We start from the raw sequence: 25,771 nt of genomic DNA, 5'->3' as shown, positions 1-25,771 counted from the left end.
CTCCCCTACTGTGTGGAGTCCCCCAGGGGTCTGTTCTTGGGCCAATCCTCTTCTCTTTATACATGCTTCCTCTGGGTCTCTTGTTTAGTCCTTCAAGACATGTTATACCACTGTTATGCCGATGATACTCTAACAGAGATGTCCCTGAGACCACGAATTCAGACAAGATGCACATTTCTCTAGATTATTCCAAATGTTGAGATTATCCAGTGTGTTGTCCTTCGTAATGTGCATACTTAAGCATTTAAAAGTTCATTTAACAGGGATATTATGAATTGTTGTCAGAGGAGAGTTATGAATTGGAAATAATTCACATTTTTTTGGTTTAATCTTAAACCAGATGCCTTAGAGAAAAAAATCGGTTGTGTTGAGAATTTTTGGAATTTGATTACCATTTTTCAGGAATATTGTTATGTGCGTTCGCCAACTGCATGTCTCCGGCCGACAGATGCAGTCTCGAAGGAGTCGCCTCGCCCCTTCCGTGACAAGGTGAATCCAGGCTGAACCGCTGCTTTTTCCGACACACACAGAGACGCATTCATGTTACGAACACAAGCCGATTCCGCCCCCCTCGGATCTGACGAGACCGGGGCGCGAACCCCGGCCCCCAGTGGGCAACTGCATCGACACACAGCCGATGCTTAGCCCGCTACACCACCGCGGACCCTCCGGAATATGGTTGTATCATCTGCCAGTTGGCTGATCGTCAGCTGTTTGCCTAAGACTGTCAATTTTCCAAAGTCTGAATTGTTCACAAGAATGGAGAGCATTTCCACTGCAGTGATAAAAAAAACAACAGAGGAGATATGGGACAACCTGTTCAATCCCTGTCAATTAAGAATCTTTGAGATGGACCCTGTAGTAATAACACTGTGCTATTAGTATCCTTATCCGGATGTGGGTGTGTCCTGGTAGCTGCACTAGCACCTCCTCTGGTCGGTCAGGGTGCCTGTTCGGGGAGGGGGACTGGGGGGAATAGCGTGATCCTCCCAGCACTACGTCCCACTGGTGAAACTCCTCCCTGTCAGGTGAAAAGAAGCGGCTGGCGACTCCATCTTGCAGCGAATTCGGGACGCAACCACAGGAACTGCCGCAGCCGGGACGCGAACCCGTATTTCCTGCACCGCAGGAGACATCGCTAACCGCTCGACTAAAGGGTCCGACCCGTTAGCCAAGGGCCAACGTGTCTTACTTATTCGTGTACGTTACAATATGTATCGGAGGAGGCATGTGGTAGTCTGCAGCCCTCCCCGGATCGGCAGAGGAGCAGCGACCAGGACGGCTCGGATGAGTGGGGTAACTGGCCGGGTACGGCTCTGTGCAGAACTGTAGTCCACTAATGGCGTATTTTTTGCGATGCCTGCAAGATGTACCACACCCGTTTGCTGGTAGGTGCGGGTGAAAGTTTGTTGACACTTCTGCGCATGTCGTTGATATTTATCCACGGTGAAGCTCGCAAGCAGCGCGAAAAAAATGCCATTGCCAATGGCGCGCGCCAACAAACAGGAAACTGGTATGACCACTGCAGCAGAAACCGGAAGTCAGCGGATTACGGTTATGCATAGGGTGTATTGGGGAGGGGGGAAAAACTTATTTACTGGCTCAGATGACAATCTTACAAATATTGTTACATCTTCAGGAGCTTTTCAAAACCCGAGGCACAAAAAGTGTTTTGGCCACAGGCACAGTGGGTTCTGGAACAGGTGTTTCGATACAGATCACTTACGTCGTCATATATGAAGTATACGAAAGCAGTATTATATGTATCTCGACACAACTCTCATTAAACTGCCAGAAATGTGTCACCATTATTCTTTCTTTGATAAATGGACAATCGGTACATTTGTGTCTGCAAATGGCCATGGTTTGCCTTTAGAAACGCACTCATAATAATAATCATTACATTGATATAGGGCTTTATCTAGACACCCAGAGCACTTCCCAGAAAAGGGGGACTCACCTCAACCACCACCAGTGTGCAGCACCACCTGGATGATACACGGCAGCCATTTTGCACCAGAACACTCACCACACATCAGCTTGAGGTGGAGAGGAAGGAATCATTGAGCCAGTCATACTGGGGGGGGGGGGTGATTAGGTGGCCAGATGGAGACAGCCAGGTTGGCAAATTCACCAGGACACCGGGGGACCCCTACTCTTTGTGATAAGTGCCATGGGATCTTCAATGACCGCAGTGAGTCAGGACCTCGGTTTTAACATCTGATCAGAAGGACGGCATCTCCTACACCACTGTGTCCCCATCACTGCTCTGGGACATTGGCCTTTTTATGAGGACAAGAGGGAAGACTGCCCCCTACTGGCCCACCAACACCAAATCCAGCAGCAACTCATTTTACCGGGAGGTCTTTCATCCACGACCTAGCCAAGCCCACACCTGCTTAGCTTCCGTCACCCAGCAGAGCCAGGGTACATGTTGGTATGGCTGTGTTCTAGACTCTAGACACTTCTCAGTTTGGGGCAAAAGGTTCTGAATCCAAATGTAAACCCTGTAAACTCTCGACCAACCAAAGCAACACGTTTTGTCAGGTTGTTGTGTGATCTTATTCTGTTATGCCTGCGGATATCAACCCGGTCTTTCAGTTTACAGCACACGGAGGCACAAAGGATGCAGAGAGGAAGCAGAAAGACAGGATGTGACAATCTAACATGAAAACAAATCAGCATCGTCCTGTATCTGCTTCTGCCCCTTTACCCTCAAGTGACCTTTGGATGATGTTTAGGACCATTATTCACCTCGATAGGAATGAAAACAAACACACACACTTACACAATGCACGTTTTTATTGCATGCTCCATCTGTTATTGCTAGATGACAATAAGTCATCTGCTTTGCAGCTGTTACCCAGGGGTCATCGTCATTATCAAGTGACGACATGGGGTCGGTGGAAATTAGAGACGTCAATAACAGGATTTAAAGTTGTTTTTATTAAACAATCAAACGAGGGTTGAACAAGGAAATATTCAAAAGAAAGTTGATCACTTACCTGCAGATGCAGAAAAGGGCGTCGTGTTGGAGTGGAAATAAAGGAAACTTTTACTGATGACAGTGTGAGGCCGGCATGGTGGTGCAGCGGTTAACGTGGTCGCCTCATAACAAGGAGGTCCTGGGTTCAAGTCCCGGGGTAGGCCAACCTTGGGGGTCGTCCTCTGTGTGGAGCTTGCATGTTCTCCCTGTGTCTGCGTGGGTTTCCTCCGGGGGCTCCGGTTTCCTCCCACAGTCCAAAGACATGTAGGTCAGGTGAATTGGCCGTACTGAATTGTCCCTAGGTGTGAATGTGTGTGTGTGTGGGTCCTGTGATGGCCTGTCAGCCTGTCCAGGGTGTCTCCCCACCTGCCGCCCAATGCCTGCTGGGATAGGCTCTAGCATCCCCGCGACCCTGAGAGCAGGATAAGAGGTTTGGATAACGGATGGAGGGATGGAAGTGTGTGTTTAAGAACATATGGGGATGCAACAGTTGTCCAACAGCTGCCTGAGGAAGCTTGAATCTGAGGTACAAACGTGCACAGCCCAGTGTCAAGTCCAGCAGATAATGGGAATAGTGGTATTCCTCACTAAACTGATGCCAGTTGAGTTGTCTGTGGATAGATGAGAAAAGCATCATCAAACAATGGCCTGTCGGGCAACCAGGTGGCGTGGCGGTCTATTCCGTTGCCTACCAACACGAGGATCGCCGGTTCAAATCCCCGTGTTACCTCCGGCTTGGTTGGGCGTCCCTACAGACACAATTGGCTGTGTCTGCAGGTGGGAAGCCGGATGTTGGTATGTGTCCTGGCACTAGCACCTCCTCTGGTTGGTCGGGGCGCCTGTTCGGGGGTAACTGGGGGGACAGCGTGATCCTCCTCCTCACTGTCAGGTGAAAAGAAGCAAGCTGGCGACTCCACATGTACCGGAGGAGGCATGTGGTAGTCTGCAGCCCTCCCCGGATCAGCAGAGGATGTGCAGCAGCGACCTGGACAGCTCAGAAGAGTGGGGTAACTGGACAGGTACAACTGGGGAGAAAAAGGAGGGGGGGGCAATGGCCTGTTACCAGACATCTGGTATTGACTTCTGATGCGTGGACATGAATTGAGCTGACGCGGGGCATCATCAACCTTCATGACTGTTCATACATCACAGGTGGTGCGCCTGAGCTACGTCCTATACACTGTGGTAAACTGCTGCCTTAAAGGGGATGAATAACGCAGCGACCCCACCTCTGACTGGAGTCAAACGGCCTTCTCCCGGTCTTCTTCCTGGTGTATAGCCAGAACACCCAGATTGTGCGGGCATGCTTTAGGCTTCACCTACTGGCTTGTTGCATCTCTGCAGGCAGTGTGTGACAGGAACCTATGTGAAGAAAGACAAACACAATTTCAAAGCAGGTCCCAGAAGCAGCCTAGGCAGAACACAAACTAACAGTGAGACCTGCAGCATCAGGAAGTGGTCAGGTGTAACATCAGGAAGTGGTCAGGTGTAACATCAGGAAGTGGTCAGGTGTAACATCAGGAAGTGGTCAGGTGTAACATCAGGAAGTGGTCAGGTGCAACATCAGGAAGTGGTCAGGTGTAACATCAGGAAGTGGTCAGGTGTAACATCAGGAAGTGGTCAGGTGTAACATCAGGAAGTGATCAGGTATAACATCAGGAAGTGGTCAGGTGTAACATCAGGAAGTGGTCAGGTGTAACATCAGGAAGTGGTCAGGTGTAACATCAGGAAGTGATCAGGTATAACATCAGGAAGTGGTCAGGTGTAACATCAGGAAGTGGTCAGGTGTAACATCAGGAAGTGGTCAGGTGTAACATCAGGAAGTGGTCAGGTGTAACATCAGGAAGTGATCAGGTATAACATCAGGAAGTGGTCAGGTGTAACATCAGGAAGTGGTCAGGTGTAACATCAGGAAGTGGTCAGGTGAAAGGTGTCAGGTGAAAGGCTATGTTCTTTTTGAGTAAATTCTACACTGCAATACTATAAGAAGAAGAAATAAATGATTTTTTTAATCTTCATGTGCTTTATTGATCCTGTGAGGAAATTCCTCCCTGCATTTAACTGTGGGCAGCCGCCGTGAAGTGCCTGGGGACCAACTCCAGTTATCTTCCTACTGCCTTGCTCAGGGGCACAGACAGGAATACCAACCCTAACATGCATGTTTCTTTTCTTTCGTTCTTTATTTTGGATTTTTTCTCCCCTTTTCTCCTCAGTGAAAAATATATGCTTTCATAGCCCAGTGGTGTCCATCCATCCATCCATTATCCAAGCCATTTATCCCAATCAGGGTCATGGGATGCTGGAGCCTATCCCAGTAGTCACTGGGCGGCAGGCGGGAAGACACCCTGGACAGGCCGCCAGTCCATCACAGGGCCCACATACACACACCTACCTATGGACAATTTGGTACGGCCAATTCACCTGACCTCAATGTCTTTGGACTGTGGGAGGAAACCGGAGCCCCCGGAGGAAACCCACGCACACACGGGGAGAACATGCAAACTCCACACAGAGGACGACCCGGGACCACCCCCAAGGTTGGACTACCCCGGGGCTCGAACCCAGGACCTTCTTGCTGTGAGGTGACCACACTAACCACTGCGCCACCGTGCCGCCCAGCCTGGCGATGTGCTTGTCAGATATGAGACCAGACTGATCAGCATCACTACACTGCCCTAGTCCTCCTGTAAACGAGCTGCAGGTTTTTAACCACGTTTTGATCTGAACATCACTGATTAAGGAAGACAAGGATTATTTAATTATTTATTTTTTAAAATTCAACACCCCAAGAAAATCATAAACTGTAGAAAAACAAGAGAGGCCAAGAACCAGAGAAGCATATACCCACAGCAGATGGAGCAACAGGTGTGTGCTGCTGCTGGTGTAGACTGAAAGTTGGCAGATGATGCATCACTGCCACAAAGCTTACGTCACACTACTGGTGTAGACTCAGGCCAGCATGTAATGACAGCAAACACTAGCTAGCGCCAGAGGCTGCACCGTCACAGTGGAAACGGTCTAGTCATCCTGACTACATCTTCACTACATCCTGACTACATCCTGATTATATCCTGACTACATCCTGATTATATCCTGACTACATCCAGACTACATCTTCACTACATCCTGACTACATCCTGACTACATCTTCACTACATCCTGATTACATCCTGACTACATCCAGACTACATCTTCACTACATCCAGACTACATCTTGATTCTGGCAAGCTGGTGTTTCCAAAATAAGACTTGCTAGTTACATGAACACACAAATCAAACTCAGTTTACAACACAAGTGTAGTTAACAAGAACAGTTATGTTTTTGAACCCACCCACGTCTGAAATCAGAGTGTCTTGGAATAACTGCTGGAAGTTTTTATTTTTTTTTAGATTATTTGTTTTGGTATTTTCCACCTTTATTAGATAGCGATAGTTGAGACAGGGACAGGACAGGACAGGCAGGGGAGAGAGAGGGCATGACATGCAGCAAAGGGCCCGGGCCAGATTCGAACCCAGGCCTCTGCAGTATGGACTCAGCCTTATGCGGTACGCTCTACCAGGTGAGCCACCGGGGCGCCCCCTGCTGGAAGTTTTTAGAGAAGCAGTCGCACACAAACTAGTAAGTGTGTGATGGTCTTCTCGGAGCCAGTCTCACATTCTATTCAGACTGAATACCACGTAACCCTTCATAGATGCCCAAACCACCTCAACCAGTCCCTTCGACACGAAGGAGCAGCGGCTCTTCTCCACCCTCCCTCCGGATGTCCGAGCTCCTCACCCTACCTCCAAGTCTAAGCCCAGACACCCTACGGAGGAAACTCATTTCAGTGGCTTGTATTCGCGATCTCACCCTTTTGGTCACCACCCAAAGCTCATGATCATAGGTGAGGGTTGGAAAGAAGACTGGAGCGAAGATTGGAATTATATTTAAAAATAAAACCTGAAAATTACTTAACCGTTAATTATTCAAGCCCTTCTTTTTTGTTAACAACTTAAACTGTTCAGTGTATCCAAACATGCTTTAAAGATCATAATACATGTGAATAAGATCACTTGTGTTGAGTGTGAGTCCATCATGTGTTGTGTATTGTACAATACATATTGACTGTGAGGTCAAACCAGTGAATCAGATAAATCCTACTGTCACAGGGACCAATGACCTGGACGAGGAACTTCAAGATAAAGTTAGGCTGCAAAATGCTGGAATAAAAGAAAGGTTGGCAAAGCTACGAACCTTCCTAAGAGCACTGTAAAGTCTTGTAACAACATGGAAATATGTCCTGATCCTGACACTACGAAGACCAGACTGTCCGGCAAAACCCCTCCCTCACTCAGATAAAATGTGCACCTGGCAGAGAACTGACCAAGACACCAGCTACGAGCTCACATGGAAGCAAGTTTATTGGCTAAAATAGGAGAAACTGTCTAGAGATCAACGATCTCTTAAGAATTTTACAGACCTGCCCCCCGAGAGTGACTAGAAAGAAGCCACCGCTAAGAAAGGCAACCAAAGTCACACATGGGGTTTGCCAGAAGACACATTTGACACCTTGCAGGGAAAAAAAAGTTTGTGTTCAGACGAAGGCAAAGTTTGGGCGCCCCAATGGCCCAGTGATTAGCACTGCCGCCTCACAGTAAGAAGGTCCTCGGTTCGAACCCTGGGGTTGTCCAACCTTGGTGGTCATCCCAGGTCATCCTCTGTGTAGACTTTGCATGTTCTCCCCGAGTCCGCGGTAGGTTTTCTCCGGGTGCTCCGGTTTCCCCCACCATCAAAAGAAACGTGCATGTTTATACTCCTGTCTGTGCCCCTGAGCAAGGCAATGGGAAAAGAAGTGGAGTTGGTCCCCAGGTGCAGCATGAAGGCGGCAGCCCACTGCTCCTAGCTACACAGACCACAGCTAGGATGGGTTGATTGGCAGTAACTGAATTTCCCCAAGGGGTTTAATAAAGAAACTTAAATCTTAAACAATGAACTGCAAAAAGGAACGGTTTAAAGACAAGGTTGACTTCCTGGACTGCCCCAGCCGAAGTCCAGACTTAGAATTCAACGTGGTCAATGTGTGACCGGGACGTCGTTGTCTGCTGATGCTTTCTAATTAGGCAGAACTGGAACAAATTAAGCATGGAGGAATGGACCAAACATCTAAAATCACACTAAGGAAGCCTCATGTGGACAATACCCATGAGGACTCACAGCTGTAAATGGCCTACAATAACAATCATGATAATAACTGTATTTATCTACAAAAGCATTGCCTGCAGGGTGTGTGTGAACACGTCAGTACACCAGAAACTTAATGATCCTGAATAAATAACTCTGCTTCATAAAGGTGATGAACTTGTTATGTTGGTGAAGTGGGAAAAAGGAGGTCAGTGCATCAAGTTCCAGGGGAGATGAATGATCTCTGTAGGCCATATTTCTTTGGAATGAAACAGCCACACTTGTCTTTGCTCAAACACAACTATTATAAATAATCACAGTTAACGGGGTACACACTACACAACGACACCTGGCCGTACTGCACATCCATCGTGTGGAGATGGAGGTGGAACGGCCGCAGTAGAAGACTAAGATCATGGTGGGTCAACTCCGGCAACAAAGTGCAGAAACACTTGTTTTGTGCTTGGTATTACTGCACGATCCGTGGTTTGATGTAAAAATACCACCACAAAACGTTTTATTTGAAAGAGTGCATGTGTGTAGTCTCTCATGCCCGCGCTGCACTGCTGGAGCTCGTCAGCCAGATGTTGTCGGCATGGACCACAGCTGCACTACATCAATGGACATCGATGTTTTCCACCCACCACAGTACACACCAGTCTGTCTACTCCACACTTCACCCAGCAACAACTTGGGGTACCACCACCTAGTGGCGAGTGTACAGTACAGCACCACGCCTGCAGGAAGCCGAGAGGCAGGTCTGACTTGCCGAGCAGCGAGGGGTTTTGTTGTAGTTTGGCATCACGACCTCTCCCTGGTTTGCCTTCAGCATTTATTTTTGTCAAGCAGAGTCTTGGTCAACACACATTCAGACTGGTAACACGTTACAATAAGGCTACATAACATTATAGTTCATGAAGTAATAAGTAATAACGAACAATTAACAGTTAACTGATGTGTCTAATAATCATTTACTAATGGTGTTCATAATTTACTAATTAATGTTGGTGCCTTATCTAATCTGTACACCCTTAACAAATGCTGACATCATGCCACTTAATGCTTATGAACTGTTATTGCTTCATTACTGCGTTAACTAATGTAGCCTTACTGTAATGTGTTACCTCTACATTTACCTCCTCTTCATATACACACCAACCTGCTGCCGTCACAGCTCTTTTACACACCCTCTATTCTGCTGCCCTGTACTGCACAAACACACACACAAAACATGCACACACACACACAAAACATGCACGCACACACACAAAACATGCACGCGCACGCACACACACAAAACATGCACGCACACACAACATGCACGCACACACGCACAAACACACACAAAACATGCACGCACACACAACATGCACGCACACACGCACAAACACACACAAAACATGCACGCACACACAAAACATGCACGCATACACGCACACAAAACATGCACGCACACACACAAAACATGCACACACACGCACACACACAAAACATGCACAAACACACACACACACAAGTCATTCAGTTACTTATGTGATACTGCTCATAAGGTTATGAAATAAATTGTGACCAACAACTATCCAAATGACACACAATCCTTTCAGTCATGGATGAAACTGCACACTGACATGTGTTGTGACATTACACACCGACGTGATGTGACATTACACACTGACATGTGATGTGACTTACACAATAACATACGATGTGACATTACACACTGACATGTGTTGTGACATAACACACCGACGTGATGTGACATTACACACTGACATGTGATGTGACATTACACACTGACATGTGATGTGGCATTACACAGACATGTGATGACTTCCACACTGACATGTGATGTGACATTACATACTGACATGTGATGTGACTTCCACACTGACATGTGATGACTTCCACACTGACATGTGATGTGACATTTACATACTGACATGTGATGTGACATTACATAATGACATGTGATGTGACATTACATAATGACATGTGATGTGACATTACATAATGACATGTGATGTGACATTACATAATGACATGTGATGTGACATTTACATATTGACATGTGATGTGACATTACATGACATGTGATGTGACTTCCACACTGACATGTGATGTGACTTCCACACTGACATGTGATGTGACATTTACATACTGACATGTGATGTGACTTCCACACTGACATGTGATGTGACATTACATAATGACATGTGATGTGACTTCCACACTGACATGTGATGTGACATTTACATACTGACATGTGATGTGACTTCCACACTGACATGTGATGTGACATTACACACTGACATGTGATGTGACATTTACACACTGACATGTGACGTGACTTCCACACTGACATGTGATGTGACTTCCACACTGACATGTCATGTGACATTACACACTGACATGTGATGTGACATTACATACTGACATGTGATGTGACATTACATACTGACATGTCATGTGAAATTTACATACTGACATGTGATGTGACTTCCACACTGACATGTGATGTGACTTCCACACTGACATGTCATGTGACATTACACACTGACATGTGATGTGACATTACATACTGACATGTCATGTGAAATTTACATACTGACATGTGATGTGACTTCCACACTGACATGTGATGTGACATTACACACTGACATGTGACGTGACTTCCACACTGACATGTGATGTGACATTACACACTGACATGTGATGTGACTTCCACACTGACATGTGATGTGACATTACACACTGACATGTGACGTGACTTCCACACTGACATGTGATGTGACATTTACACACTGACATGTGATGTGACATTACACACTGACATGTGATGTGACATTACACACTGACATGTCATGTGACATTACACACTGACATGTCATGTGACTTCCACACTGACATGTGGTGTGACATTTACATACTGACATGTGATGTGACATTTACACACTGACATGTGATGTGACTTTCACACTGACATGTGATGTGAAATTTACATACTGACATGTGATGTGACATTACACACTGACATGTGATGTGACATTACACACTGACATGTGATGTGACTTCCACACTGACATGTGATGTGACATTACACACTGACATGTGATGTGACATTAAACAATGCAACATCCATGATTTGGCTCAAACCCAATATAAACATTTGGCAGGACAAAATATATCTACAAAATATCTACATACACACCCACGTATGTGTGTGTGACACGGCAGAAAGAGGTGATGAAATATAGATCATTTACCTGCAGTAAAACTATCTTGCAGAACCCTCTCAGCTCCACTGATATGTAGATGTAGCAGTAAAGCAGAGATGAACAGACCCACCTCTCGCAAACATCTGTACAGATGCCATAAGCTCTGGTGTTTAACTGTGCATGCACTCTTAGACGTTACCATACACTGCTTGCAAATAGAAAAGACCTGTATACTCTCATACATTACCACCATCAGTCAAGGCAACGAGTACCTTCTAACAGTCCTGCCTAAAACTAAAATACCTAATGCTAATAACATATATATTTATATTATATTAATATATATAAATCTATAATATATATATATAACTAATTGTATAATATAAATATAATAAAAAACCATAAAGTAAAAATATAAAATACATAATGCTAATAAAAAATACATTTATATGTAATTATATTAATATATATATAATACAAAATTAAAATAACAAAAAATAAACATAAAATACCTAACACTAATAATAAACGTATTTATATAATTTATACATAATTATCTTAATATATAAAATATATCAATATAATTATATATATAAATACAATAAAAAGTAATAAAAATAGAAATAATAAAATACCTTTGGTCCTACCTAAAAATAGATCAACTCCAGCATCACTGGGGGATTTCTCTCTCACACACACACACACACAGTCCTACATTAGTACTGCTGACTGCAGGTGTTCAGAGTGACTACTGACCACACCACACGTCAGTTGTCCATGTTTAACAGCAGTACACACACACACACACACACACACACCTCCACCACATGAGAGTCTGAGAGGGGGTTATGCACAACGGTCAGTACTGTACACATCAAATGATGAAACAACTTCCACTGTTTGTGTACTTTATTTCTCGTAAGTAACCGTCAAATACAGGAAGCATTTGCATTTCGTAAGCATTCAAATAACATAAGAAACAGGTTTTCTGTGCTACGTCGTCATACAGAAAGTTGACTACAACTCATCTACACACTACCGAAGACTACGACAAAGAAACTTTCATCTGTTTTTCAAGGTCTGAACAGCACACAGGCATCGCAGGACAACTTCTAGTTTTAGCACACTGAACTACTATATAACAGTGAGAGCAAGTCTTCCTGTATATTATAAATCGTATGTTTGTTTACAGTTTGTAACGTTGGTACCTCTTTAACATTTTTTAAAAAGAGTGGAGTGAAGTCTTTGAACGGGTTGCTCTGCTAACAGGTCAAATCCAGCATGTGTGAGCACATGACAGCAGCTGAAGTGTGTAATCACAGAGGCCTCGCTGGGCATGCTGCACAACACGCTGCACAACACGCTGCACAACACGCTGCGCTGCATGCTGCGCTGCACGCTGCGCTGGATGCTGCGCTGGATGCTGCGCTGGATGCTGCACAACATGCTGCACAAAATGCTGCACAACACACTGCACTGCATGCTACACAACACGCTGCGCTGCATGCTGCGCTGGATGCTGCGCTGGATGCTGCACAACATGCTGCACTGCATGCTACACCACACGCTGCGCTGCATGCTGCGCAACACGCTGCGCTGCATGCTGCGCAGCGTGCTGCACAACAAGCCACAGTGTGCTGCACAACACGCTACACTGCACAACACGCTGCACTGCACGCTGCACAACACTGCACAGCGGCACAACCTGCTGCACAACATGCTGCACAACCTGCTCAACAGCAGCACAACCTGCTGAACAGCAGCACAACCTGCTGCGAACACGCTGCACAGCGTGCAGCACAACGCACTGCACAACACGTTTCAACACTCACTATTTAGCACACACAAGCACAGGAGGGACATTGCTCAGCAAACACATATGCACAAAACATACACCCTGAAAACTTGTGTAGCATCACAAAGCAGTGTAGATAAATAAAAAGCACTGGTTGTGTAGCTGAATGGAAGGAAGTCTTAAAGAAAACAACTGACTTTGTCTTTTCAACTTAGGAAGGAGATACACAAACTAATACTCCATGATTCTGATTAATGGACACTGGCTGGTTAGCAGTGATTCAACCAGCAACTGGGACAACATATAAATGCTGGAAATAGTGGGTGGGAGAAGCAATGTTGTAAAAAAAACAGAAACACCCCCCCCCCAAAAAACAAACAAAAACAAAAGAACAAAGAACATAAACAAGATACAGTAGAGTACTGCGATAGAGTTAGTATCTGCGACGCTTGCTGTTTGGCCCATCAAAGTTTGCCCCCATTGGATTCCCCCTGCCAAATGCTGAGACCCCCGCGACTGGAGGGCCTGACTGCTGCTGCTGCTGCTGCTGCTGCTGCTGCTGCTGCTGCTGCTGCTGCTGCTGAGGGGAATCCATTCCCGGACGGGCCCCCATTCGCCCGCCCTGCGGGTACCGGTCAGTATGCTGCAGCATGGCAGGAGCAGCACAAAGACACGTGTTGTTGTGTTTTAGATAAACCAAGAGGTAAAAGAGGTGAGACAGTCAGACACAGGAAAGACACAGATTGGGGGATGTTTGAGTCAGTGGTCATGGGATATTCAGACGAAGGTTTTTTCAGGGTTCAGCCATCAAGAGTTTGGTTGCAATCCAAGTGTTGTTATCCATGCGAAAATGAAGTGAGGCCGACGGAGCAGATCCGGGGAGGGAGACAGGAAGGAGTCTATTAGTTTGGACCCAGGATGTAGCAGACTTTTCTAGACTAGTGTTGATATTATAGTTTTTCTGCAATACAGGATGATCTGCAGTGTTATGAATTTAGGCTGGTTAATATGATTTTTGACTCCGAGTTTAATTTACAGCAGTCTTTCGACTAATATTTTCAACATGAAACTTAATTGTCTGAGATAATTTTCTTGGTCAACTTTATAAAACAAATAGAAAATTACATAAACAAAGCTATTTTGATGGCGACAATCCAGAGATGAGGAAAGGGAGACTGAACGCAGCACATCGCTGCGCATACATTACCATGGCTCCATTCTCTGGCATCATTGTTGCGGCCACATTTGGAGTTCCCTCAGGGCCCATGGCTGCACCCCTTCCACTCATGCCCATGCCCATCATTTGAGGGGGACCCTGGTTAACACTGGCCCCAGCAGAGGCAGGGTTATACCCATCTAAATGCAAAACAATGGAGGATGGTTCGGTCACTCAGGATGGGTCAAATGAACCTAGTGTATTCCAGCCTGCATAGTTGTGTTCTGAAAACCATGGCACCTGCTTGCTAACGCTAGCTTTCAGTCACAGAAAGTTGAAATATTGTCAGATAATTGATGAATACAACAGCATACCCCCCCTCCCCAGTTGTACTTGGCCAATTACCCCGCTCTGCCGAGCCGTCCTGGTCTCTGCTCCACCCCCTCTGCTGATCCGGGGAGGGCTGCAGACTACCACATGCCTCCTCCCATACACGTGGAGTCACCAGCCGCTTCTTTTCACCTGACAGTGAGGAGTTTCACCAGGGGAACGTAGCACATGGGAGGATCACGCTATTCCCTCCAGTTCCCCCTCCCCCCCGAACAGGCACCCTGACTGACCAGAGGAGGCGCTAGTGCAGCAACCAGGACACATACCCACATCCGGCTTCCTGCCTGCAGACACGGCCAATTGTGTCTGTAGGGACGCCCGACCAAGCTGGAGGTAACAAGGGGATTCGAACGGGGATTCGAACCAGCGATCCCCGTGTTGGTAGGCAGCGGAACGGAGCGGCACGCCACCCGGACGTCCCAACAGCATATATTTTAAGTAAAAAAAGCTTTGCTTCAACTACAAAGCATCTTATATGTGGTGAATTTCACAACTGTTGGAAAGATTAGGTCTCTGAAGCCAACGTTGAAGCAGCAGAACCAGCCAAGTTGTTCAGAGTGCATGTGATCATCTGATGACCAAAAACCAAAGTTAATGCCGTGGCAAGGAAGTAGCGCTATAAAGATACTGACGAAACAGAAAACATCTGGAGACAGAGTGAAGACAACACTTTCAACTGTTCTCTGACAAGAGAAAGAAGATATGAGGAAAAACCGGCAGGTTTTGGATCTTTTTATGGTTTAGCCCAGGGCTGCACATCACGTTTACCATAGAGCCGCTAAGAATTACTAGAAATAAACAGTAACAAGGACCATGTTATAATTTTATCCCATCTCACAGAGCCCCCCCAAAGTTTTATATAGCTAAGAAACCAGTTCTGATTTGAAGGCAGGTAATATGCTATTATTATTATTATTATTATTATTACTGAAAGGAATCTGAATTTCACAAAACGCTCCTTTAAACTGGGGCGGCGAAACAAATATCTGCAATATAAGTACTTGAGCTCATAACCAGTAAAACGTCTTTCGTGCAAACACCGAAATGGGGGGAAAAACCTGGGGAAAAATGACATTAACAAAACCCAACAACGTTGTGTTACATGCAGTAACAGACTGAACTAACGGAATGTGGGGTATCCACAGCTCACAAGATAAGAGTTAAATCACAGCATGGACATGCAGAGTTCAGCTGTCTTGAACAGTTTTAAGGAAAATGTTCGGTAAAAACTAGCTGTGAGTAAAATGTCACTAAGACGTAGGTTCCCGCATTTTAGTTTTTTAAACACAATAGCTACGTGTAAACCAAGTGCTCCTACAATAAAACTAAGATTACGACTGAATCAATGCCGTACCAGGAGTAACAGGCCAACTGGTGATGTGCCCATATCTAGCATTTTATGAACACTGGCATTCTGACCCACGATGCTCTTAAGAAGGCCAATGCCAGTCAGGCTGAAAATTAACCTTATATAAATAAAACTCATCTCGACAGCTACAACTGTGACCCGTTTATCATGAACTCTAACAATGTATCACAACGTATCAGTGATGGGTCCAAAAATCCCGACAGCATCAGTAAACGTAGCGACCACAGATGTGCAGACTCGCTAGCCCCTGGCTAACGGGTTGGACCCTTCAGTTGAGTGGTTAGCGCAGTCGCCCATAGTGTGGGCTATTAGCGTTAGATTCCCAGCTGCGGTGAAATCCCGGCTGCCCCCTGAATTCGCTACATTAAAGGGTCCGACCCGTCAGCCAAGGGCTAATGAGTCTAGTCATCTGTGGCGCTTACATAAATAAGAAACACTTTGGAAGACAATGACCCAGCCATAATATATTACACTGTGTTTTGTATGTCTGGAGGTTAACAATGGTGATCAATGCTGAAAAAGCACTCGTTTCAAAAGACACATGCAATTACCATTGGTTAGCTAATTTACCAGGCTGGCTCAGGGTTAGCCACATAGGTTAATATTAGCTGGCATACTAGTGCGAGTTCCCATTTAGGAGGTTGGTAGTAGACAGACAGCAAGACATCTGCCAGAATGAGAATCACAAGGTCCCATTGCACTTACAATGGCCTTCTGCAGTGTCTGACATGTCAACTCCAGCCAAAGAGCAAACATCTTCCTCATTTTGAAATGCAACCCCTTTAACAGGGATCTGATTTTTGAGCCTATGTGAAATGGCGCCGGAACGCGTAGTTTGCCACATACATTCATTTACAGACACATTAGCATTCATTAAGAGACAAGTTGTTAACACAATCATTGTAAAATGTTGAGCGAAAGGATTCACTGCTAATCATCTGAACGCAGCCACAATGGCAAGACGATCATTAAAATCTAAGTAGCCCAAAATCGGTATTTTCCTGCCCAGTCCTCAAGCATCCCCCATGCTGCAAGTTTCTCTGTAACCCTACATAGGCAGGTAGGCCTGCTTGTATTTACTCCACCAGTCACACACACTTGATTATGCCAGGTGAGTCATATCTGATATAATCCACTGCTGATTGGCTGAATGCTGTTGAAGAACAGTAAGTACAAGTAGGTCCACCTACATAGGGTTACTGTGAAATTTGGGGGGGGGGGCTTGTGGACTGGGTTGGGAAACACTGGCCGTTAAAGATAAATATGTATAAATACACATACAAACAAATAAATCTCTGTTGCATTGTCCAAAGGCCCACTTGGGCTCCCAAAATCTGCAAAGGAATATTGGCCCACCTCGATAATCAGTTTTCTTTTTTTGGAATTTTCCCGCCTCCCCCCAATTGTATTTGGCCAATTACCCCACTCTTCTGAGCCGTCCAGGTCGCTGCTCCACCCCCTCTGCTGATCCGGGGAGGGCTGCAGACTACCACATGGCTCCTCCCATACACGTGGAGTCGCCAGCCGCTTCTTTTCACCTGACAGTGAAGAGTTTCACCAGGGGGGATGTAGCGCGTGGGAGGATCACGCTATTCCCCCCAGTTCACCGTCCCCCCTGAACAGGCGTCCCTGACCGACCAGAGGAGGCGCTAGTGCAGCGACCAGGACACATACCCACATCCGGCTTCCCACCCGCAGACACAGCCAATTGTGTCTGTAGGGACGCCCCACCAAGCCGGAGGCAACACAGGGATTCGAAACGGAGAGCCCCATGTTTGTAGGCAACGGAATAGACCGCTATGCTACCTAGACGCCCCTATCCAGGGTTTAAGCCAAACATCATACCACATTTACTACTGACACATTGTACCCCAATTCAACAGCAACTGTGACAGACATATATGAGGAAGTAACTATGGCATTGGTATAGGTAATACTATAACTAAGCAATGGGATTAAATTTATGAAGATCATTAGAAATACACAATAATGCATTCAAAGATGTGGTAATAGCAACATAATGAGTATTAACCAGAACAGATAAAACCACCAAGGTAAAATGTATTTCTAGGACCAACCCAAATCACACGCGCTCCCACACCAACGCACAATCTGTCCGATTGTCGATTTGTATTGTGTTTACAGTTTCGCAGCTTACTTCCACAAAGCAGAAACATAATGAATTTAGTTGATACAGTTGATGTGCAGTCCTGGGTTATCATATTATGTAGTAAAGAACCATCGTTATTTTCTCATTCGGTCTTAGTTATGGCTTTATGGTGTCCCTGCCTAGTTTTGGCCCCTAGCCCCTCACCCTGCAACCACAAAGAAAATCTATATGTGATTTATTTTTAACTACATGTGAACCCTTTCATTCATCAACGGCCTGTAAAATACATTGGAGCTAAAGGTGGAAAGTGTTCAAGCCCCTTGACATTTCAGTGTTGCAGCTGAAAAAAATTGATCATTCTGAGTTTTATTTTTTTCAGTTATGTTAACATTATACACCATCATTCCCAACTGGATTTCCGAACGATAAACTTGAAAGGAAACACTGCAATTCCTCGAGTTGGTTAATTAAGTTAAGTTTCCTTTATTAATCCCCTTGGGGAAAACTCAGTTACGGCTAATTAACCCATCCTAGCTGTGATCTGTGTAGCTAGGAGCAGTGGACCAACTCCACTTCTTTTCCCATTGCCTTGCTCAGGGGCACAGACAGGAGTATTAACCCTAACATGCATGTCTTTTTTGATGGTGGGGGAAACCGGAGCACCCGGAGAACATGCAAACTCCACACAGAGGACGACCTGGGATGACCCCCAAGGTTGGACAACCCCGCAGAACCCAGGACCTTTTTGCCATGGGGCGACAGCATTAACCACCGGGTCACTGTGCCGCCCAAGTATTCAAGTATTCAACCCCTCGTCTGGGACACTCAAAATATGAAATGTCTTGGAGGCTTTTTAAACAGCCTTTTCAAAGTGGGACTGTTACGCCATTAAGCCACCTTGCCATTCTGTTTAAAAGGTACAAACAGGGAATGGGGGGTAATTGTTGTTTCGGCATTAAGCTGGCAGTTGAGGTAGTCACAAAGCCAAATCGACATCTGTGTAAATTTTTTTTTCAAAAAATGGGAGAGCCAGCTGGATGAGACAGCCAACGATGTTGTGTTACACATTGCGCCACCTCTGCTTCCTCTGCTTGTTTGGTTCAGAGTAAAAGAACAAAGCTGATGTAAAGACAAGTATCCGCGATCTCACCCTTTTGGTCACTACCCAAAGCTCATGACCATAGGTGAGGGTTGGAACGAAGATTGACTGGTGAATTGAAAGCTTGCCTTCCGGTTCAGCTCCCTCTTCACCACAACGGTCCGGTACAACGTCCGCATTACTGCTGATGCAGCACCAATCCCCGTCAATCCCCCGCTCCATCCTACCCTCACTTGTGAACAAGACCCCGAGATACTTCAACTCCTTCACTTGAGGCAACAACTCATCCCCAACCTGGAGGGAGCAATCCACCATTTTCCAGTAGAAAACCATGGCCTCAGACTTGGAGGTGCTGACTCTCACCCCGGCCATTTCACACTCCGCTGCACAACACCCCAGTTGCGCACTGGAGGTTGCGTTCTGATGAAGCCAACAAAACCACATCATCTACGAAGAGCAGAGAGGCAATTCTGAGGTCCCCAAAATGGACACACTCCTCACCTTGGCTGTGCCTTGAGATCCTGTCCATGAATATCGCAAACAGAATCGGAGACAAGGGACAACCTTGGCGGAATCTGACACCCACCGAAAACATGTTTGACTTTGTGCCGAGAATGCGGACACAGCTCTCACTTTGGTTATACAAGAACCAGATGGTTCTTATAGCCATCCGGTCCTTATAATTCAAATATTAAAAATAATAAGGAATGAAATTCGAATGGGATTATAGAGGAGGATTGAAACTGGGGAGAGCTCATCACCAATCTACCACCATCCCCACTTTGAATCATAGTGGTTACAGCATCATTCTTTGGGGACGCTTTACAGTGGCAGGGAATGGAGCTAGGTATGGACAAATTGAAAGCAATCTCTTTCAAGGTGCAACACACCATGGGGTTGAGGAGGAATATTACATCTCAACAAGACAATGACCCCAAACATACAGCTAGAACAACACTGGAACTGCTTCACGAAAAGAAAATCAGTCACTGTGTGACAGCTGAAGCCCAGAACTGAATCCCACTGAGAATCTATGGAATTACTTGAAGACTGCAATTAACAGACATTAATTCATTCAAGCTTGACAGAGCAAAAGAAAATATGTGAGAAAAAAATGGACAAATAATGCCAACGCCAGATGTGCAAAACTAATAAACATACTCAAGAAGACTTAAAACTGTAACGGCTATCAGAAGTGCATCTACAAAGCATTGATCCAAAAGTCTGAATTAGGGATGCACGATGATATCCACACGTCATCATTATCAGCCGATAAAGGCTTTAAAATGAAATATCAGCATCGGCCCGAAATACCAATGTGACAGGTTGATAAGGTGATGCTTTAATTACGCACACTACGTGAACCATTGACCAGCCACGGACGCGGCGCATCATGTAGGCAGGGCAGAATGGGTCTTTTTACCTGCTACACCACCTGCGTCTGGGTTGCATGCCAGCTGTGTTTTCTGAGGAGGTTTCTGAGATATCAAGTAGGCTACTTTGGAAACGTTAAGTGGCAAATGCTTTAACTGGTACTGAATCAATTAACTACATCGTTTTAACTACAGGAGCATGGATGCACATTGATTTGATTGATTTAGTATTTTAATATGCAATGAAAAAAAACCCCACACAGTTGCATTGCTGTATCACGTTGCCTATGGTATTTATTTTAATGTTTAAACAGCTGTACTCATCTGATGGAGGGCCGTGTACCCACGCGTAGAGGGGAAAAAAACAAAAAACAAAACAGAACAGCCACGTAAAAACAGAGATCGGCAGTGCGATGCCCATGCGGGGGCATGCAACTTTTGTGGTCGGTACAACAGCTTCAGTTCAGTCCACTACAGGATAAACTTGACGTTCTCTGTAGTTAGGTGGGCAAAAAAATGCTTATATCAGTATTGGCAATCGGCCCAAATGAGCCGTAAAACATTGGATATCGGCAAAAATCCAATATTGTGCATCCCAAGAATGAATACTATTGTTTAGAGTATATTTCTGTTTACATTTAAAATAAATACCTGAAATTTTCTAAAAATGTTAAGACACGTTTGTATGGAGTAAAAATCATATATTTGCGTAAAAAAAGAAATAAATACATTTTTAGCTCGAGCTGCAACATCAAATTGTAGGAAATGTCAAAGGGGTTGAATATTTTCAGAATTCACTTCTATGAAGCTCAATGCACTTACTTCAGACCTCCAGACATAGGATGAGAGCTTAGGGGCCAGATATTCAACTGACTATGATGCCACACCCCACAATATATACCAAATAAAATGCAAATAATGTACTCTACTGTTTGTTGTTAGTAAGGAATGAATTTTTGCACAGTGTTTTATATTTCTATTTTTAGTTTAGTTTGCTCTAATTTCAAAGCGACTCAATTGAATCTCAGAAACATTAAAATACAATGACAAAGACATCATATATATCATCCCAATAATTGCATTTGCTGAAACAGTGCCACTTGAGATGTAAAATATATATATATATACATATATGAAAACGGACATTTAAACAAGGTTGAATCTAATCTTATTTTACCAGTAACCAGTCCTGACACAGTCATGCCCCTACCTCCCATATTAATGTCTCCACGAGGGCCCAGCTCACCCATTCTCATTTCCTGTTCTCTCTGGAAGAAGCGAAGAAAAACCTTCAGAAGGAAACCCTTAAGAGCAGTTCTACGGGAATCAGGCTACAATCATTAAACACTCAAACACAAACAAACACTACAGGGTATATATCAACTCAAATACAGTACTTAGGTGTATTTTCTATTATGCATGGCTCTTGAATATTATGAATGAAATTTAATCAAGGATGGAATTAAGTTTGGGGAGAATCATAACAAGACTGACTAGATGTCACCAACTACGATACCATTTTATATGGCCTTCCTGGAAGTCCTGATTAAAGAGCACTATTTATCAACAGCATGACTGCTCTCCAAAATTCTTAGTGACTGAGTAAGTAGATGAAATTGCCATCCCTGATCTCAGAACAAAATACAAAAAAAGTTTTATCAAATCAGTAACAGGCTGAACTATGCTTGTATATTATCGCAGCAAGCATAAATCCAACCAAAATTACCATAAAAACATTTTATCAATATGTGTAGGCTGTATCTCACAAAGATCCTGAAGAGACTTAATGTTTATCATCTACTTCTGGACTGAACCTTTAATCAAAACGACTTCGTACCTAGTTGGGAGCGTTTATTTGGAAGCTTGTAGCTTTTCCTTCCCAAGTTAGGTTCTTTCAGCATATGTGGACACAACAATCCCACTTCGGTACTGACCAAATCAACTGGATCAAGACCACCAACAGAAGATAGTCTTGGATCGAGACCACCAACAGAAGATAGTCTTGGATCAAGACCACCAACAGAAGATATTATTGGATTGAGACTACCAACAGAAGATAGTCTTGGATTGAGACCACCAACAGAAGATAGTCTTGGTGTGCTTCCAAATAAACTTTATAGAGGGGTTCCTTTGCAGTGAGAATGCAATGCTACCCAGTCCCTATTGGCAGAGTATAACACTTTAGAGTGTCAGATCTGCTGTGGATGATTCTATGAACGACACATTTCCTTCAAATAATTTGAGCTGTACAGCAATGTTTGAGATGCTACCTTGATTCACACTGAGATTGACTGCAAAAGAAACTCTAGCATATAGCATGGGATCACAGGAAACAGCTACACAGCTGCTTCTGATACTTCATTTTATGCCTTGAATCTGCCAAATGTAAATCACCGCTAGACTTCTCGTGTTTATCTTGGAGACAGTTAAATTCTTGCGCAAACATTCCAGCCAATGAGGGACCAGTTTGCTTGCATGACTTTTGCTTACAAATTCTGGTTAAAGCAAAACAGAACCGATGGACAACTACAAAAAGATAACAGATAAACTCCAAAGCAAACAAAGTATGGGCTTGAAAACGCCCTTAGTAACACATTCGACATTTACATAAAGTCAATAAACCGATTAAGGTGTCTACATGTGTTTGCAGTCATGCAATCTCTTCAATATTTCAAGTTTACTAGACTTGTTGGAAAACGGAAGTTATGTTTTGTTCCATCCCCTGCATCCAACACTGTGTTCCGAGACTTTTTGGAATACGTCCCTGAATATATATACATAATAAATATATATAATATATAATAAATTCAGGTTACTAAGCTTCTTTATTTTATAGAGCATAAATGTTGTTTCAGTCTCGATCCAGAAATATGGCTATTTACTGTCACTCAAAAAAAAAGGCGCCAACGCACACCTGCATTGGTGAGATATGTGCCAACAGGATCAGTGCCCAAAGATCAAGAAAAGGGAGATGCACACCTATTTTATCCTCAAGAATATCCCAAAGATGGCAAAATGTTTTCCAGCTAAGTTTGCAAAAACATCAATAACAAATATTTGTATCAGAGTTATGCATGGTTTCCCTGTTTTATTTAATCTTTGTTTACTGCCACGTTGCCTGTTGTCTATTGTTTCTGAGTCAGATGGCAGTACCAGCTTTTGGTGCATGCGCACAACTAATTCTCCCAAAGTGATCCAGTTAAGGTGAACACAAAACAGAAAGTAAATGATTGATGCAAAGTCTAGCTCTGTTAATCACATTGTGCTTGTGTGGATTTAGACCTTCATTTGGTTAAGATCATTTGATCAAGGTGTTTACATGGCATTTGTAGTATTCAAATTACTGCCTTAATCCAATCGAATTTTTAACCTGCATGTAAACACACTGATTAAGGCACACCAAAGGACAACTTGATAACTTTGCACATATTCCCCCACCAACATGGATTAGGCCTCGCTCAAGAATGAAGAAATCCCTCATAGTAGAAACTTGTGGAAACCAAGTTTAATGCTGCTATCCTCAAGGTTTACATGCAACAAATGTTAGCATTAAGCCATCATGCATGCTTTTATAGTTGCTCTTTTTAATGGTTACTATCAGGTAGGACTTCCCCTGAAAAATCTCTCAGAGCATTGGGTTTTACATCTCCGTCACAACAGCAAAATGCGGAAGTTTCAGGGAGGTAGCAGAGTGTAAAGAACTTGTAAAGTTGTTATTGATACCAAGCAATTATGTAGACAAAGTTAACAGAGGACCATTTCCAACAGTTGCAACAACATTACCAGCAAAAACTCGGGCTCAACCACATTTGTTGTATTCGGTGGTGTGGAAGCCAGAGACAAAACATTGGACGTTCAACCATCGTGAAAAGAACCTCTGGGATTTGAAACAGTCAAACACCAATGCAGTTACCAGTATCAACATATTAGTAAGTTAAACAAAAATGACAATCAATAGGACTGCCATTTTAATCAATCTGTAAACCTACCAAATATATTCATTACTCAAAAAATTAAGTATAAAAAAGACCACAGGCTTGTTTTAAACTTAACATTATCATTCCACTATTGTATCTAGATTGTGAGAGATCTTAGCATAAAAAACTAAAAAAAAAAAAAAAACTCAAAATGAACCTGAAAAAAATTAATAACTGAAGATAATATAACTTAAATGATAATAATGAAAATATTCACTGAGAATAAACATTATTGTATTACCACTTCACAAAGTGGACATAGCATTGAAGTCACACCACTGAAATTTTGATTCAAAAATCCACATTCACATACATTCAAGATACTTTCATAAGAACTTTACTCAGATGATTAAGAAATGTTTTGCACTAGTCTTTGCTAACCCAGCCACTGAGGATGCACAAGCAAGTGCATTCTTAGTGCCGGCCCCAAGCCCGGATAAATGAGAGGCGTTGAATCAGGAAGGGCATCTGGCATAAAACCTTTGCCAAATCAAATATGCGGATCATAAATCAAGATTTCCATACTGGATCAGTCGAGCCCCGGGTTTCCAACAACCACCACTGGTACTGTTGGCCAGCAGGGTGCCGGTGGAAACTATGCTACTGTTAGGTGAAGATAAAGGAGAAAGGGAAGGAATTTCCAGAGGCAACGAGAGAGGAGGAAGGTTAGGAGTGCGGAGGTGAGTCGGAACTTTGAATGTTGGCACTATGACTGGTAAAGGGAGAGAGCTGGCTGATATGATGGAAAGAAGAAAGGTCGATATACTGTGTGCGCAACAGACCAGGTGGAAGGGGAATAAGGTCAGGAGCATCAGAGGTGGATTCAAACTCTTCCACCATGGTGCGAATAGGAGGAGAAATTGGGTAGGGGTCATTCTGAAGAAACAGTATATCAAGAGTATGTTGGAGGTGAAGACAGTGTCAGACAGAGTGATGTGTATGAAGCTGGAAATTGAAGGGGTGATGATGAATGTTACCAGCGCATATGCCCCACAAGTTGGGTGTGAGATAGAAGAGAAAGAAGAATTCTGGAGAGAGCTGGATGAGGTGGTGGAGAGTTTACCCAAGGAGGATAGAGTGGTGACTGGAACGGACTTCAATGGACATGATGGTGAAGGGAACAGAGGTGATGAGGAGGTA

General features: G+C 44.2%; 1 protein-coding gene across 3 annotated transcripts in view; it reads right to left on the bottom strand.

Annotated features, from left to right (window-relative positions):
• Positions 1-3,906: 3,906 nt before the first annotated feature.
• Positions 3,907-25,771, bottom strand: part of pspc1 (paraspeckle component 1) — an 84,921-nt gene continuing 63,056 nt past the window's right edge. Inside the window, exons 8-10 of one of the 3 annotated variants that reach the window (XM_056301278.1) lie at positions 21,865-21,922; positions 14,365-14,513; positions 13,571-13,800 (exon numbers count right to left, since the gene is read on the bottom strand). In XM_056301278.1, the coding sequence (XP_056157253.1) occupies positions 13,591-13,800; positions 14,365-14,513; positions 21,865-21,922 (417 nt within the window). In that variant the 3' untranslated portion in view covers positions 13,571-13,590. Of the gene's footprint in view, positions 4,349-13,570; positions 13,801-14,364; positions 14,514-21,864; positions 21,923-25,771 lie in introns of those variants that run through there. The other 2 variants (XM_056301279.1, XM_056301280.1) reach the window with 2 other exon arrangements.

Source organism: Lampris incognitus, chromosome 21 (genome assembly GCF_029633865.1).
Source record: "Lampris incognitus isolate fLamInc1 chromosome 21, fLamInc1.hap2, whole genome shotgun sequence".
Classification (NCBI taxonomy): domain Eukaryota; kingdom Metazoa; phylum Chordata; class Actinopteri; order Lampriformes; family Lampridae; genus Lampris; species Lampris incognitus.
This window is presented reverse-complemented; position numbering and strand designations above follow the sequence as displayed.